The following is a 16,505-nucleotide window of genomic DNA, read 5'->3' as shown; positions in this document are numbered from 1 at the left end:
TAAGCTTAGGTGGGGCTGTAATGTATATTCAATTTTCTCTCTCTCTCTCTCTCTCTCTCTATATATATATATATATATATATATATATATATATATATATATATATAACAAACTAAAATCAGAAAGTATGTCATATTTCACTAAACTATTTGTGTCTTATAGGTGTTTAATACGGATAAATTTATGTCTTACCCATGTAAGACAGGACAGGAAACATAGATTTGAAATTTGTGTCGACATGAAACACGGATTTGCAGAACCCATACACAAAAAATGCATATGGTGTTCGTGGCGTGTCGATCGTATACCAATATGCCAGGTCAAGTTTGTGATCTAAAAGTCATTTAATTCAGATCTAAAATGTAATATAAGAATGCGATGAATATACAAGAAATTGGAAAAGGTAGAAGCTAGTTGGGGGTTTTATGTAATTTCACTGAAAAGCAAGAAATCCAACTTTGGCTTTGAATTTTGAACTCTCTCTCACAGTCGGAATCATGCCTGCCACTGGGAAAGCAAAAGGGGTGGGGATATGGGGTATGAGATATCAATAAAGAAAAGAGGTCCATTTGACAACCAATCTCCATCATCATATCAGAAAACCAAAAAGCTTCATCATTTGTCATCTACATGAACTCCCTTCCTTCATATCTCCTCTCCACTCCTCTCCACCACCATCTTCATGCACATCATTGCTCATCTGTTCATGCAGGATCCCAAGAACAAATCTGCAACTACCAGGTAACTTTCATCCTCAAACCAAACTCCAATTTATTTTCTGGAAACACAAAAAAAACTTTCATTCCAGCAAGAATGTTATGTTGAATTCTGGTTTATGCTCTTCCATGTATCGCATATGCAAATTTGATATCACAATGTTTCAAATCAAGCATCACCTGTGACTAGCAAAAGAATTTCAAAATCATTCCACATATTATTTGAATTCTGCATACATGTGGCGTGGTCAACAGAATACTTTTCTCCAGCACCCGGTCCCATTCGGGGCTGTATTGCTCTTCTTTTCTCAAGAATTTTAACTTTTGACACAGCCATTTTTGTTATTCCAACTCTAAAGCGTAAGCAATCAGCCAGCCATTAAACTCAAAAACAGTCCCACTGTCGTGAAAATATATATATATATATATATATATATATATATATATATATATATATATATATATATATATATATATATATATATATATATATATACTATGGAAATGAATCTCCTTTTAATTTCATTCACAAATGGTGCAACAAACAAACAGGAAGCCTTGGTATCAAAGAGCAATGGAGATTGCGAGTCTCTGGAAAGTCACCTATCCAAAATCAACCAAGATTCAACCGCCCAACCCAAACCCGACTTTAAGGAAAAATCTTTCAACGGCTACAAGAAACAATAATAATCAAAATACCCCAAACAGACAAAAGCTTAGAAAGTCGACTTCTTTGAAAGTTGCCACTTCATTCACGAGAGTCTGCCTATGTGTGCCTATATCTTCCTACACGGAGGTCTTCCAAGCTGAGGTGGCAGTGGCACCTAGAAGAAGCAACACGTACCCAAGATCAAAACCGTTTCCAAATTGTGTAGTACAAGATCGGCCAAGAATGAGCACAGAAGGAAGAAGGATATTTAGAGGAAAATCTTTGACAGACGATGTGTTGATGAGGAGATTTGTGGTGGAAGAAGAGGCGATGATGCAAGTCAGGAGGCGAAATGAAATGGAAATCATAAGGAGGAGAAATGTTAAAAGAAGGAGAATGCTTGGTCCCAGCCCTTTAAGTAGAATGGTTTTGGCAGAAGAGGAAGAGGAACAGGAACAGGAACAGGATGGTTTTTAACTTTAAAGTCTGCAAATTATGTTCTTTATGCTTCCTTCTTTGTTTTGCCTTTTGGTTTGTGACAAATTTGCAATGTTCATTTGCTAGCAACTTGAATTGCTTTCAGACCCACCAAAAAGAAGTTGATTCAAAGCAGAGATCACAAACTGTAACAAACATATATCTATAATGTATTCAACATCATCATAACATATCTAAACTCGAATAAAACAAGCAGATAATATATATATATATATATATATATATATATATATATATATATATATATATATATATATATATATATATATATGCAACTCAAATGCACCAAAAATGGAAGTTGTTTATCAAATTACGTCATGCAACTGCACAACATTTCAAATTATAAATTAAGATTAACTCATATCATGAAACAATAGTTTTCAAACATTATGTTTGTTTTCTTATCAACAATTTACACCAAGATTTAAACATCTAGGATTCGGTAACTTCTCTTAGAGTACCAAGCCACTTGGTGTTGGTTTGATAATTGACAAATCAATCAATTGTGTACATACGAGCGTATATTAAGTGATTATGACATTCAAATTATTATAAATAGATAAGCAAATTGACATTGTATATTTTGATGGGCTTTGTAATATGATTCAAAGACTATATTTGGATATTTTGCGCGCATTCGTTTATGAATCATTTGAGCGACCTTAAAGGTTGCATATTTATAAATGATTGCTTTTCAACAACCATTTGCTTTTTTTATATTTGGTTGTCAACTTGAGTGAATGACTGAATGTGAAAGAACAACTTCACGTGTATCAAGTTTTTGTTTGTACCATTAAAGAACAAGGGGCCCGAACCACTTTAAATCACGGTGTAACACATCATACTTTATTTTCAGATATTGAAATTGCATTGTGTATTTGTGATTTTTTATTTTACTTCTTAGCTTTGGGGGAAAAACACAATGTTTTGATAATACTGCCACTCCCAAGTTCTCACCATGCTGTCAATAGGCCTCCAATTTATATATATATATATATATATATATATATATATATATATATATATATATATATATATATATATATATATATATATATATATATATTATTTATTTTATTTTTATTTTTTTGTTTTTTGAGCTTTTGTTGATCAATCTGTGTTTCGGATTTTTTTAAGTTATGTAGAAGATATGCTAAAGTATTTCTTTTGAATTTATGTTATCTTTGAAACGCAACTACATGTAGCTTAGTTTCGAGTTTTTTAGGATATTATATTTGACAAACCAAAATATAGCTTATAAATTAGTTTTTCTAAAAACAACTCTTTAGAAAAAAAAAAAAAAAAAAAAAAAAAAAAAAAAAAAAAAAAAAAAAAAAACTAGTTTTTCTATAAACAATTATGACTAAATTATTGAAATTTTTAAAAATTCCACCAAATATACTCATTATTATTAATATAAAACATTCAATCTTCTACAAGTTTTTTTTTATGTCATTTTACATAGTTTAACTAGTTTATTATCAGTTTTATCATTTCTTTATCAATTAACAACTAACTTTTCAATTTATCTATTCAACTAGTTTTACCATCTTTTTAATTAGCTAGCAACTAATTTTTCAGTTAATCCGTCAACTTTATCACGCCACAACTAACTATTTTTCGAAGTGTTTAGGTTACAACATTTGACAAATGAAAAAGCAGTCTATAACCTAATTTATGATCTGGACTAACGTTTCAACATTACTAAGCTGTTATAAAATTCTCTAAAATATACCTTCTATTAAATATTAAAATATATATACAACTCAAATCTTTTCACATTTGTATCATTTTATATATTTCAACTAGTTTTACCAAACAAAATATTCTTTTAACAACTAGCTTATTTTCAATTAGCACGGTTAACAATAACTAACCTTTCTAATAGTCCACCAAGCATAGCTTTAAAAAAAATTGTAATGTTATATGTGATTGATTAGCCATGTTTCGCATGTTCTTGTGAGACCTAAGTTGTGGGTCTATAAATAGTCAAACCAATATCCCACCATAAGCATTCCATGAAGTTGGTGGTGATAGCCTAGTGCTTAACCGATTCTGCTTAAAATTAAGTAGTAAAAGACTTTGTGATAAAATTTTAAATTAAGTAGTAAAAGACTTTGTGATAAAATTTATCTATCTTACTACATTCATCATGTTAACCTCTTCTGATACAAGTAGCAATCAATTTTGTTTTCTAAATTTAAACATAATTTAACTAGAAGAGACCATGCTGCTGCAAAGTGCTATCTATAGGATGTTGATAGAAACAAAAATAAAGGGCAGATGATGTAATAGATAGTATGCCTTTTAAAAGTGGCCAAAGCAGCAAAACACCAATACACATACTCTCTTTGCTACTACCGTCCACGGCCTCCACCTGTCAAAATCATCATTGTCGCCATCAGAAGAAGAAAAAACACTCCCAATGCAGGAATGGAATCAGAATCAATCATAGTCATTATTACAAAGAAAGAAACAAGTACATACCTCTGGCGGGCCCACCAGTCCTGCCACCACCCCTGCCGCCACGTCCTCCTCTACCACTTGCATCATCTGGGCCGTGACCATGACCTCCTCCTCTTCCTCTCCCACGCCCCACTCCAGGTGGTCTCCTATCTGAAAACCCCAATCCATATTCCATATTACATACATATCTATATATACACATCTCAAACAAACCAAACCACAAATCAACTATACCTGAACGATTCTTGTCTTCTTGAACCTTATCAATAACCTGTTATTATGTTAATCAACAACACACCAAATTCGGTCAATATCATCATCATCACCATGTACATATAAAAACAAAGACAGAGATGTCTGTTTGACAGGACAAACAGTATAAGACATACTTCAAAACCCATCTAATACTGGGAAAAGGAATTTTTCTCATTCTAAATTACCAAAGGAATGAGTATGTATAATGTATGTGTTAGAAACAAAGACAGCTTACCTCATCTGGAACTCTAAGATACTTGATTGTATTACCACGAATGTAGCATTCAGGCATTCTCCAAAACCTATCTCCGTCCTACACAGTACACAAACAATCATTACCAAAACTCAACACTCTAAAAATAACAAACTCATCATACCTTTGAGGTACAGATAACTTCACGCAGATGGATGTTCATCCAAGTGTCGCAGTTCACCAAATGTCCATTGTATGTCTCCCCGTTTTTCAGTTCTACCAACTATCATAATCCACAAACTATCAAGCTTAAGGTAACAAACATCTAACTAACTCCAGGCTCCAGCATGTATGATGATACTTCTTTAACGATGGACAAATAATTTAAAACGATTTTGAGCTCTACTTCCCTCATAGATGGAAAACCATAATCATATATTTGCAAGACATATTAACGGGAAAGAATAAACCCAAATAACACCGATAATTAAAACATAAGAATATCGCTAGATGAGGGAAAAGATCGTACCATAGGGTGGCCTTGTGCCGTCTTTAGTAGAGATAGAGGAAGCTGATACAAAAATTAACAACAAGAATCAATGAATGCACATATATAGAGAACCATGCCATAAAACTAAAAAGCAACGAAATTCGATTCAAATTTTGCCCTACGTACCATTTTCTAGGGTTCGGAACGAAACAGAAAGTAAAGAAACCTGCAATAACAAGAAAATAGCGATGCTCGTTTAGTCAACGGCTTAAATTATACATACAACATACTACACCATGTACGGAAGCACTTGAACCCTAGATCTACTAAATTGTAATTTCATCAATTCTCGATCTGATTAGCGGGTTTAAGGAAACCGATAATCGATTGTTACAAAATAGACCAGATACTTACAGTAGAAAAGGAAAGCACAGCAATGATCTCAAGATTTCTCCTTCGCCCTCTTGCAACGTGCCCGGTAGAATAGTGAAGAGGGAAACGTCTTTTGTATTTAAAGCTGTGCTGGAACCCACTTACACCGATCAAATCAAATTCTGAAGGGAGGTACAGGGTTTAGGGCATATTTCCAGTATTTTTTTACAAAAGTCGGTATTTGAATAATTTTCTAAGAGTTTTTACAATTGTCGGTATTTGAATATTGGGAGGTTGTATTTTGTAAGTTTTAATTAATGATGATTTGTTTTTTCAGTTGATTGTTTGTTCGAGGTCATATTAAACAATCATTTTAATAAAAATGACCAACAATTTTTTTTTTGAAAAATGACCACATGATCTAGAATATCATATTCCGGAGAATGTAGTTTTGTTCCGGAGTTGTGATCTGGAATACGATATTCCGAAGTATTTATGATCTTATTCCGGAGTGGGTGCCGATGAGTGGAAATTTGGTCTGGAATCTAACACTCCATACCTCCGGACTAAAAAAGTATATTCCGGACTGAAGTCCGGAACGGCTGTACATTCCGGAGTGTTATTCCGGAGAGCTAGAATTAGGGTTTTGTATGTTTTTGTTCCAAATATGCAATACATTTGTGTGTTTAATATAGTTGTGTGTTCGATACTTTCCATAAACCTTCCGGAATGAGTACGTATACGGGTTTTTTTCGAATCCCAATTTCTAATGGAGGGCAATGACAGCGTATCGACGGATGTATGCAGTATCTTGCTTCGGATTACACATGCTTTGGTGTAGATATAAGCAATGATATCAACTTTGTTGGGTTAGTTACGTTGGTTGTTTCCGAGTCTACGTTACGCACTAATCAAATTCGTATATATTTTCAATGTCCTGGATCAAATATGGTTATGCAGATTATTGACGATAATGATGTTAGATATTTTCTTAGTTTTTTTACTACTATGTCTTCTAACACAATACAATTGTTCGTTGTTAATAATGTTATGGAAAGTGGTACTAATCGATTTCCCGGGGAAAATCGTTCTGGAAATGGTTCTTCCGGTGTTGGAAGTAACCAAATTTGTAATTTATTACCTATGAAAATGTAACATCTCAAAATATATAAGGTAGAAATTTCATTTTTAATTCAACCAGAAACACCAATTATCCATTTTATAATCATTCAAAAGTATTTCAGAATAAAAACAGTTATCATAGTAAAATCCCAAATTCATATAGTTATGGAAACATTGGTGGATGTGCTGCGATCAAGCAAGGTCTTTCCATTTCGAACCAGAAGTACCTGAAACCATAACCATAAAACTGTAAGCACAAAGCTTAGTAAGTTCCTCAAAATATCACATATCATGCATACATACATCTATTGGGCGCCACCTAGCATCGGGCCTCGCACGGTATTCATCCCCCCCCCCCGACCTTCATCGGGCCCCGCCCGGTACAGATTTATCACTAACGTGTGATGGGCCCGCCCAATACATTCATCAGGCCCCACCTAGCATCGGGCCCTGCCCGGATACATACATCAAAAGCAAAAGTCACACAGACAACTAGCATACAAATAACAATAATTCATGGTTCGAGCAAAGCGAGCATGTGTGTAATCTGCTATTGGTGTATGTCGTGTGTGGTTTTGCTTGGCCGGATTTCACGAGAAAAGTCACCACCACCACCGTGAGGTGGTGGCTGCCACCTCCAACCACCGCATGTCGCCATAAGGATGGTCGGGTGTGTATGTATGTGTTATTTGTGTGTGTGTGTGCGTTCATTTGAATATTTCGTTGTAATATTGTATTGTGACCGGAATAATTAAGGAATCTGTCACCACCACCGTGAGGTGGTGGCCGCCGCCGTGAGCCGCCATTGACCACCACTACCCGAGGTGGTAGTGGGTGGTGCCCGACTTAATTAACAGTTAATTAACCTAAAAGCTTAACAAATGGACTAATTGGGATGTGATTGGATTGGAAACCCTAATTAGGGTTTGGAAACCCCTAATTTTGTATATGTTAATTTGGAATTGTCAGGACCCGCAAGTTTGGACCATTGGATTGGAATCATGAATTAATCTCGACCACATTGTAAGTTTACCTAGTAGATTGATGGACTTAATGGATTGAGTCCTTAATTGGTTAAGTAAGAAACACTTAACTCTAATCGTCATTTTATGTGAAAACCCTAATCTTGCTTGGGCCTTAAGTTGGGCCTTTTTATTGTGCTTTAATGATTGGGCTATTGATGGGCCATCCAAGAACAATCATATGGACTAGAATATTTGAATGGGCTTTAGGGTAAGACCCATGTGAGGGGTTTGGGGCCTAATTTGGAAAATTGGGCCATAGATGGGCCGTAACTGGGCCTTGATGATTATGAGATGTTGGACCATTGTAATACCAAATGTTTGGACTAGAATAAATGGTTGTGCCTTAGGGTAAGACCATGTAAAGGTTTGGGCCCAATTTGAAAAATTGGGCCATATGTTGGGCTTTGGTTCATAATTTGACTTTTGGGACTTTGGATTGGGCATTGGGCTTGAACAAAGCTAAGTTAGGGGTAAAGTAGTCTTTTACCCCAAGCATGGACTTATGGTTACGTGTTGGAACCCAATTATTGATTGGGTGTTATTTTGATGTTAACAGTTCGGGAATCTGTCATTCATCAGCTTGAGTTTTGTCCGCGGGACTTCAGCAGTGTGAGGTGAGTTACCTTCCAGTAGAGGTGGGTCTAAGGCACTAATGTCGGCCCACCAGTAGGGAATTATGATTGAGATGATTGTCTTTGTGATAATTTCCTGGTATGCCACTATCTGATATGCTTTATGTGCTAGGATGCTATGATATTATGTGTTAGTGGTAGGAGGGATGAAATAGTCCTCGGATACCAGTTGAAAGATACCGAAGGGGTAGACAGTACCCATGCATGCCTAGCACTATGTTCATGTTATGTTATTATGTGGTAGTGGTAAGGGTGAAATAGTCCCCGGTTACCGGTTGAAAGATACCGAAGGGGAAGCCAGCACCCAGTTATGGTCAGCAGTTATCGGTTGAAAGATACTGAAGGGGAGGCCAGCTCCCACATATACTCGGCAGTTACCGGTTGAAAGATACTGAGGGGGAGGCCAGCACCCAGTCATGCTAGGCAGTTATCGGTTGAAAGATACTGACGGGGAGGCCAGCACCTAGTTATGCTAGGCAGTTACCGGTTGAAAGATACCGAAGGGGAGGCCGACACCCAGATATGCTAGGGATTATGTGTTTATATGGTATGTGGTATGATGGAGTAACTCACTAAGCTTCGTGCGTACGGTTTACAGTTTTGGTTTCAGGTACTTCGTTTTCAAAGGAAAGGAGTCGGCTCGATCGCAGCGCATCACACTATGTTTTCCGCACATGAGATCTTTGAGATTACACTCTGATATTATTTTATGATAACATGTTTTGATTATTGACACTTTGGTTTTGACATGGGATGTTATTATGGATGTTTTCTTATACTGTTGGTTTTATAATAACTTAATTAAAAATAAAATTTGTAGTATTGAATTTTGGGATGTTACAAGTTGGTATCAGAGGCTTAGTTTGAGGGATTCGGGCACACTCTCGGGTGTGTCTGGACTCAAATTGAGTACTTGGTATGAAAATTTTCAAAAGAAAATCATTTTTATAAAAAGAATTTTGAAAAGAGAAAAAGAACTTTGGAAAGAACAAGGTGTGTGATGCGTGCAATCGGTCGAGCTCAAGTAAGTTTTCCCTAAGATACCCATACATGTTATGTTATGTTATGTTATGTTCTGATATGAATTGAGAATATGTGAACTGCATGCTAGATTAAGGCTGAGGATCTAGGAAGGATGCCTTATATGCCTATTGTATGTGCTTGTAGACCTGCATGCTAGTACTGATCAGTCAGTGATAGGATGGCCTGTTTAGGTTATGTCTGATTGTATGAGCCTTAGAATCTCATGCCAGTATAGATTCCTGATAAGAGGATAGAATGGTTTGATTGAAGTATGTTGGTTAGATTTTTCCATTGTCTGAATGTTGCTTGCTTTGTGCTTTGTGGGACTCTTAGCAATGTGAGCTAGCTACTAAGTAAGTATGCTAAGTCACATGTGGCACAGGCTGGATAATCTCGGAGTGATGGACTTGGCCCTATTGCGCAGCTCTTGTTTGAGTCCAACCGTTCTAGGATTTGAGTCTTTTACTCGAAGGATTATCTGATCTCTATTGCATGTGGCTATATACATGAGGTAGCTAGTTGACATTACTGGGAATCCTTCAGCATCTGAGGACTAGGTGAGGTCGAGAACCTAGGAAAGCCTAGGAAATGCTTTAGTGGATTTGGTTGTGCTGTTAGCAAGCATTCGGGGTATCAGTTTGAGAGGGCGACTTGGAGGATTCGGAATGATTCTTGAGGAAAGTATGGATAGGTGTGGAAGGTATTATTGGGCTCGTACTACTGAAAGCACATGATCCATACTCGAATCGGGAAGAATCTTGGAGAATCCAGGAAGCCGGTGGGATGAGGATTCTTGGGTATATTCGGATCCCTTGCAGGTTATTTCCGTATGGTGTTGAGCACTCAAGAAGGGGATTCAGATTCTGGTTCTGGCTCAGGAAAAGGGAGAAGGAGGGATCAATGTTTTCATTATGGAGTGGAGTTTCATGGGGACCGGGTATATAAACATGTCACCCTCCCACTAACCCTAACCCTAATGCAAAACACCAGCCGCCACCCTCACTACTCGCATCCTCCAGCCGCCGCCACCATACCATCTGCCTCTCCGCCATCGGAATGTCATTGCCACTGACGGACGTCGTGTGTAGCCGGGGAAAAACCACCGAGACTGTTCAAATGAAGTTGCACCAGTTGGAGATCCAAGAAGTCGTCGTCGTCGTCTCACTGCCGACGAAGAGTGATGTGTACGTTGTGGTTGCTGCTTACCCGTCGCTACACCACAGCTCATGACCGCCGGCGCCGCACCCACCGCAGTTGAAGACGGGAACCGCCTTGGAGCGTTATGGAAATAGTTTAACGGAAGAAACCACCTACGGACGTCGTTGCTGCTGTTTTCGGTGGGAGTCGCCCACCTCCTCTCCTCTTGTCTCGTCGTCGTCTCATCGGTACTACGTCCCAACTCCTTTTGCCGATGTTAGTCGCCGCTATTGCCGCCAGTGTTGTTGTTGCCGTCGTCGGACGCCACCAGGTGGGTGGTTGTGTTCCTGGTTCGGGCAAAGCGAGTATGTGTGTGTTCTGTTATTGGTGTATGTCGTGTGTGGTGTTGCTTGGACGAATTTCACGAGAAAAGCCACCACCACCATCGTGAGGTAGTGGCTGCCACCTCCAACCACCCCCTGCCGCCACAAGGGTGGCTGGGTGTGTGTGTATGTGTTATTTGTGTGTGTGTGTGTGCGTTCATTTGAATATTTTGTTGTAATATTGTATTATGACCGGAATAATTAAGGAATCTATCACCACCACCGTGAGGTGGTGGCCCACGCCGTGAGCTGCCATTGACCACCACTACCCGAGGTGGTAGTGGGTGGTGCCCGACTTAATTACCAATTAATTAACCTAAAAGCTTTACAAATGGACTAATTAGGGTGTGATTGGATTGGAAACCCTAATTAGGGTTTAGAAAACCCTAATTTTGTATATGTTAATTTGGAATTGTCGGGACCCACAAGTTTGGACCATTAGATTGGAATCACGAATTAATCCCGACCACATTGTAAGTTGACCTAGTAGATTGATGTACTTAATGGATTAAGTCCTTAATGGGTTAAGTAAGAAACACTTAACCATAATCGTCATTTTATGTGAAAACCCTAATCTTGATTGGGCCTTAAGTTGGGCCTTTTTATTGGGCTTTGATGATTGGGCTATTGATGGGTCATCCAAGAACAATCATATGGACTAGAATATTTGAATGGGCTTTAGGGTAAGACCCATGGAAGGGGTTTGGGGCCCAATTTGGAAAATTGGGCCAGAACTGGGCCTTGATGATTATGAGATGTTAGACCATTAGAATACCAAATGTTTGGACTAGAATAAATGGTTGGGCCTTAGGGTAAGACCATGTAAAGTTTTGGGCCCAATTTGGAAAATTGGGCCATATGTTGGGCTTTGGTTCATACTTTGACTTTTGGGCCTTTGGATTGGGCCTTGCGCTTGAATAAAGCTAAGTTAGGGGTAAAGTAGTCTTTTACCCCAAGAATGGACTTATGGTTACGTGTTGGAACCCAATTATTGATTGGGTGTTATTTTGATGTTGACAGTTCGGGGATCTGTCATCCATCAGCTTGAGTTTTATCTGGGGGACTTCAGCAGTGTGAGGTGAGTTACCTTCCAGTACAGGTGGGTCTAAGGCACCAATGTCGGCCCACCAGTAGTGGATTATGATTGAGATGATTGTCTTTGTGATATTTGTCTGGTATGCCACTATCTGATATGCTTTATGTGCTAGGATGCTATGATATTATGTATTAGTGGTAGGAGGGGTGAAATAGTCCCCGGATACTGGTTGAAAGATACTGAAGGGGTAGACAGTACCCATGCATGCCTAGCAGTATGTTCATGTTATGTTATTATGTGGTAGTGGTAGGGGTGAAATAGTCCCCGGTTACCGATTAAAAGATATCGAAGGGGAAGCCAGCACCCAGTTATGCTCGACAATTACCAGTTGAAAGATACCGAAGGGGAGACCATCACCCAGTTATGCTCGGCAGTTACCGGTTGAAAGATACCGAAGGGGAGGCCAGCACCCTGTCATGCTAGGCAGTTACCGGTTGAAAGATACCTAAAGGGAGGCCAGCACCCAGTGATAGACGCGTCACAATACACTACAAAATCCTCAACGCCCTCTGGCAGGTTTAATACCGGTGCCTCGCACAACTTCTGCCTCAAAGTCTCGAAAGTTGTCTGCTGCTCAGGCCCCCAGCGGAATGTCACCGACTTCTTGGTCAGTCGGGTCAGTGGAACAGAAATCTTGGAAAACTCCTGGATGAATCTTTGATAATAACTCGGCAGACCAAGAAAACTTTGAATCTCGGATGGAGACCATCTCATCACGGCCTCTACCTTGGCCGGATCGACCAGTATACCATTCTGGTTGACGAGGTGTCCCAGAAACTGCACCTCGCACAACCAAAACTCGCACTTGGAGAACTTTACGAAAAGTCTCTCCCTCCTCAGTGTCTACAGCACCTCCCTCAGGTGCTCCTCGTGCTGCTCCTGAGTCTTGGAATACACCAAGATGTCATTGATAAAAACTATCACAGACCGATCCAGCATCTATCTGCATACGCGGTTCATGAGATCCATGAACGCGACAGGAGCATTGGTGAGCCCAAACGGCATCACCACGAACTCATAGTAACCATAGCGAGTCCGAAAGGCTGTCTTCTGCACCTCGTCGTCCATGACTCGCATTTGGTGATAACCTGATCGCAGATCAATCTTGGAGAACCAAGATGCACCCTGAAGCTGGTCAAGTAAGTCATCAATCATCGGGAGGGGATAACGGTTCTTCACCGTTACTTTATTCAACTCCCAGTAATCTATACACATCTGATGTGACCCGTCCTTCTTCTTCACAAATAGGATCGGGGCTCCCCATGGCGAACTGCCCGGCCTGATAAATCCCTTGTCTAACAGCTCCTGTAGTTGTGTAGACAACTCCTGTATCTCGGGAGGAACCAACCGATATGGTGCCTTGGCTATCGGAGCCGCACCAGGAACTAGGTCAATCCTGAACTCTACCAGCCTCTTCGGAGGTAGCCCTGGAAAATCCTCCGGGAACACGTTTGGGTATTCCTGTACGATCGGTACATTGTGTACGGTCGCCTTACCCTTCTCCCAGGTATCCATGACATAGGCGACATAACCTGCGCAACCCTGCTGAAGGTAGCGTCTTGCCCTCACTGCAGAACACAAAGCCGGTCCACCCTATGGCCTCTCGCCCTGAATCACCAACCCTTCCCACTTGGGGTCCTAACTCGCACTAGCTGCCGCTCGCAGTCGATCACTGCCCCATTGAGGCTCAACCAGTCCATACCCACGATAATCTTATTCCCTCGCAGGGGAATAGGGACCAAATCCACGAAATACTGCTCATCGAACAACTGCAGTGTACATCCCCGATGAACCCTCGCGACCCGAACGGTCCTATCATCCGCAATCTCTACATCAAGGGGACAGTCCAGCTCCCCTGGATCTCCAACAAATCGCTTGCTAAGCGCGAGCGATACAAAGGATCGAGTAGCCCTCGAGTCAAATAATACCAGCACTAGGATACCGTTCACATGGAACGATCCAGTCACCACATCTGGTGCGACACGCGCCTCCTCGGCGGTCAACTGGAAGGCTCGGCTCCTCACCACAGGCGCATCTGACTCGCCCTGGCGGCCATCTGTGATCCGCAGGGTCGATGGAGTTGGCGCCGCCACTGGTGCTCCTAATACCAATCTCGGGCAGTTAGCCTTTTTATGGCCTCGCTGATTGTAGTGAAAACAAAGCATATCTGATGTCTGAAAGGTGGGGGTAGGGGCAATACAATCCCTGCTAAAGTGACCCAACTTTCCGCACTTATAGCATCCCGATCCCCCTACTTTGCAAACTCCCTCATGTGTCTTGTCGCATTTCCCACAGTGGCTCCGACCCTGCTGGCCCTTCGATCTCGAGTCGAATCCCTTGGGTTTCTTCACCGAAACCCCCAGTCGTTTTCCCAATCTCTGTCGTCCTCTTCCTAAGGTGCTCTATATCAATCTCCCTCTCTCGTGCTGTGGCTATCATATCATCCAAAGTCGGGCACGCCGAATAGTTGACATACTTCTGAATGTCAGCTCTCAACATATCATGGTACCGGGTTTTCTTCATCTCCTCATCACCCGCGTACTGAGGCACCAACAAGGCCCTCTCCCTGAACTTGGCGGTAATCTCCACCACCGTCTCAGTAGTCTGTCTCATATCCAAAAACTCCCTGGCCAGCTGCTGAACCTCCATAGCTGGCGCAAACTCCGCCCGAAACCTGGACAAAATCCGACCAGGTCATGGCCTCAATGGTTGGGGATCCCAAAGTATCAACGACTGCCTCCCACCAGTCTCTATCTCACTCCCTCAAACACCCAACAACAAACCTAACCTTCGACCCCTCGGGGAAGAAGCTCGTCACCTGTGCAGACTCAATGTCTGCGATCCATCGCCTCGCCACAATGGGGTCTTTCACCCCGAAGAAGTCTGGTGCTCCACATCCCCTGAAATCATTGAAGGAGAGCGTACGAGTCCCTAACTGGCCAGGTTCCATGTCACTCCTGAATGCCCTAAGGCGATCCTCCATAAGCTCAATGATACCCTCCTTGATCGACCCGAAAATCACCGGGGTCGCCTCAAGGATGCCTCTCGTAATCTCGGATGCAATGAACTCGTGCAATCCATCATTAATCGGTTCAGAACCCGTAACCGAACCAGACTCAGATCCCGATCCCCCTGCTCCATGTCGCGTCACCACCATTCTAAAACAAACCACACAATCATCAGGGTCATACATAATCATCGAGAGGTCTCACACTCTACCACTCTTGGTTCCCCGCAGCTTTCTAAGAGTCAAGTACGAATCCTCTGCTTTCAGTAGTATGAACCCATACTACCTTCCACATCTATCTGTATTGTCCCCTTGGTTTGCCTTGGTTTACCAAAGTCGCTTCCTATCCACGTATACAATTCACAATCAAATAATTTCTGACATTAATCTCATCCTAGGCTTGCCCTAGGGTCATCTCTGACCTACTCTCTGCTATCAGTTGCGTAAGAAGTCCCTGCTATCTCTCCCTAACTAGCTCGCGAATACCATTACATATTACTAAGGCCAGATAATTCTTCGAATAAGAGGTCCTACCCTAGAACGGTTAGACTCAGACGAGAGCTGCGAAATAAGGCTAGACCTAAACTTCTCAAATTATTTAGTCATCGTAATATGTAACTTAACATATTTGTTTACTAGTTAATTAAAGATGACTAGAACTCCTAAAAGCACAAAGCAAGCAGCATTTGAGCATTGAGTAACCAAAACCAGGCATATCCTAATCACACCATCATATCACTGACTAATTAGTACTAACATGTGGTTCAATAAGCACATACAGTAGGCATACAAGGCATCCTTCCTAGATCCTTAGCCCTAATATAGAATGCAATTCTCATAACCATATAATGTATCATAATAAACATGTGTGGTATCTTGGGAAAACTTACTTGAGCTCGGTTGATTGCACGCATCATACTCCTTGTTCTTTATCAAAAACCCTTAATTTTAATTTTAGAAATATCATTTTTTTTATTGTAAAAACCTCTCAAACCCTCGATTTGAGTCCAGACACCCCCGAAAGTGTGCCCGAATCCCTCAAACCAAGGCTCTGATACCAACTTGTAACATCCCAAAATTCATGACCAAAATTTTTGTTTTTAAATAAGTAAATATCACAACCAGTAGTCTGAAAACATCGATAGTGTCATCCCATATCATAATCAAAACACATACGTCAATAACCAAAACATGTCATAAGAAAACAATGTTAGAGTACAACTCCTAAATATCTCATATGCGGAAAAATCATAGTGTGATGCGTTGCGATCATGCCGACTCCTTTCCTTTCGAAGAAGAAGTACCTGAAACCAAAACTGAAAACCGTAAGCACGAAGCTTAGTAAGTTCCCCCATCATACCACATAACAACATACTGTCAGGCATATATGGGTGCCCAGCCTACCCTGTCAGGCATATCTGCGTGCCCAACCTAGGAATGG

The 16,505-nt window shown here is 40.6% G+C and overlaps 2 protein-coding genes across 2 annotated transcripts; one reads left to right on the top strand and one right to left on the bottom strand.

The window, feature by feature from the left end:
• The first annotated feature begins 524 nt into the window (after positions 1-524).
• Positions 525-1,932, top strand: LOC145114613 (Serine/Threonine-kinase). The gene is made up of 2 exons (XM_079050661.1): positions 525-741; positions 1,269-1,932. Exons 1-2 carry the CDS (start codon positions 683-685, stop codon positions 1,840-1,842), a joined length of 633 nt encoding a protein of 210 aa, XP_078906787.1. The 5' UTR covers positions 525-682; the 3' UTR covers positions 1,843-1,932.
• A 2,047-nt stretch (positions 1,933-3,979) lies between these two features.
• On the bottom strand, positions 3,980-5,850 carry EMB1644 (Small nuclear ribonucleoprotein family protein). Its single transcript, XM_079050660.1, has 8 exons — positions 5,682-5,850; positions 5,454-5,493; positions 5,307-5,348; positions 4,962-5,060; positions 4,820-4,897; positions 4,564-4,600; positions 4,351-4,479; positions 3,980-4,240 (listed from the first exon to the last, which is right to left on the bottom strand). The coding sequence occupies exons 2-8, from the start codon at positions 5,454-5,456 to the stop codon at positions 4,221-4,223; spliced, it is 408 nt and encodes a 135-aa protein (XP_078906786.1). The 5' UTR covers positions 5,457-5,493; positions 5,682-5,850; the 3' UTR covers positions 3,980-4,220.
• Positions 5,851-16,505: the final 10,655 nt, after the last annotated feature.

Source organism: Lactuca virosa, chromosome 5 (assembly GCF_052849685.1).
Source record: "Lactuca virosa cultivar CGN04683 chromosome 5, Lactuca_virosa_CGN04683_v6, whole genome shotgun sequence".
In the NCBI taxonomy this organism is placed as follows: domain Eukaryota; kingdom Viridiplantae; phylum Streptophyta; class Magnoliopsida; order Asterales; family Asteraceae; genus Lactuca; species Lactuca virosa.
Note: the sequence above shows the minus strand (reverse complement) of the source record. Positions and strands in the feature narration are given on the sequence as shown.

Excerpts from the sequence above, each read along its gene's own strand:
- LOC145114613 (XM_079050661.1), top strand. The coding sequence starts at position 683 with ATGCACATCATTGCTCATCTGTTCATGCAGGATCCCAAGAACAAATCT. Across the intron at positions 742-1,268 it reads AACAAATCTGCAACTACCAG|GAAGCCTTGGTATCAAAGAG; the intron begins GTAACTTTCATC and ends ACAAACAAACAG.
- EMB1644 (XM_079050660.1), bottom strand. Across the intron at positions 5,061-5,306 it reads CGGCACAAGGCCACCCTATG|TTGGTAGAACTGAAAAACGG; the intron begins GTACGATCTTTT and ends GGATTATGATAG. Across the intron at positions 4,480-4,563 it reads AGAAGACAAGAATCGTTCAG|ATAGGAGACCACCTGGAGTG; the intron begins GTATAGTTGATT and ends TGGGGTTTTCAG.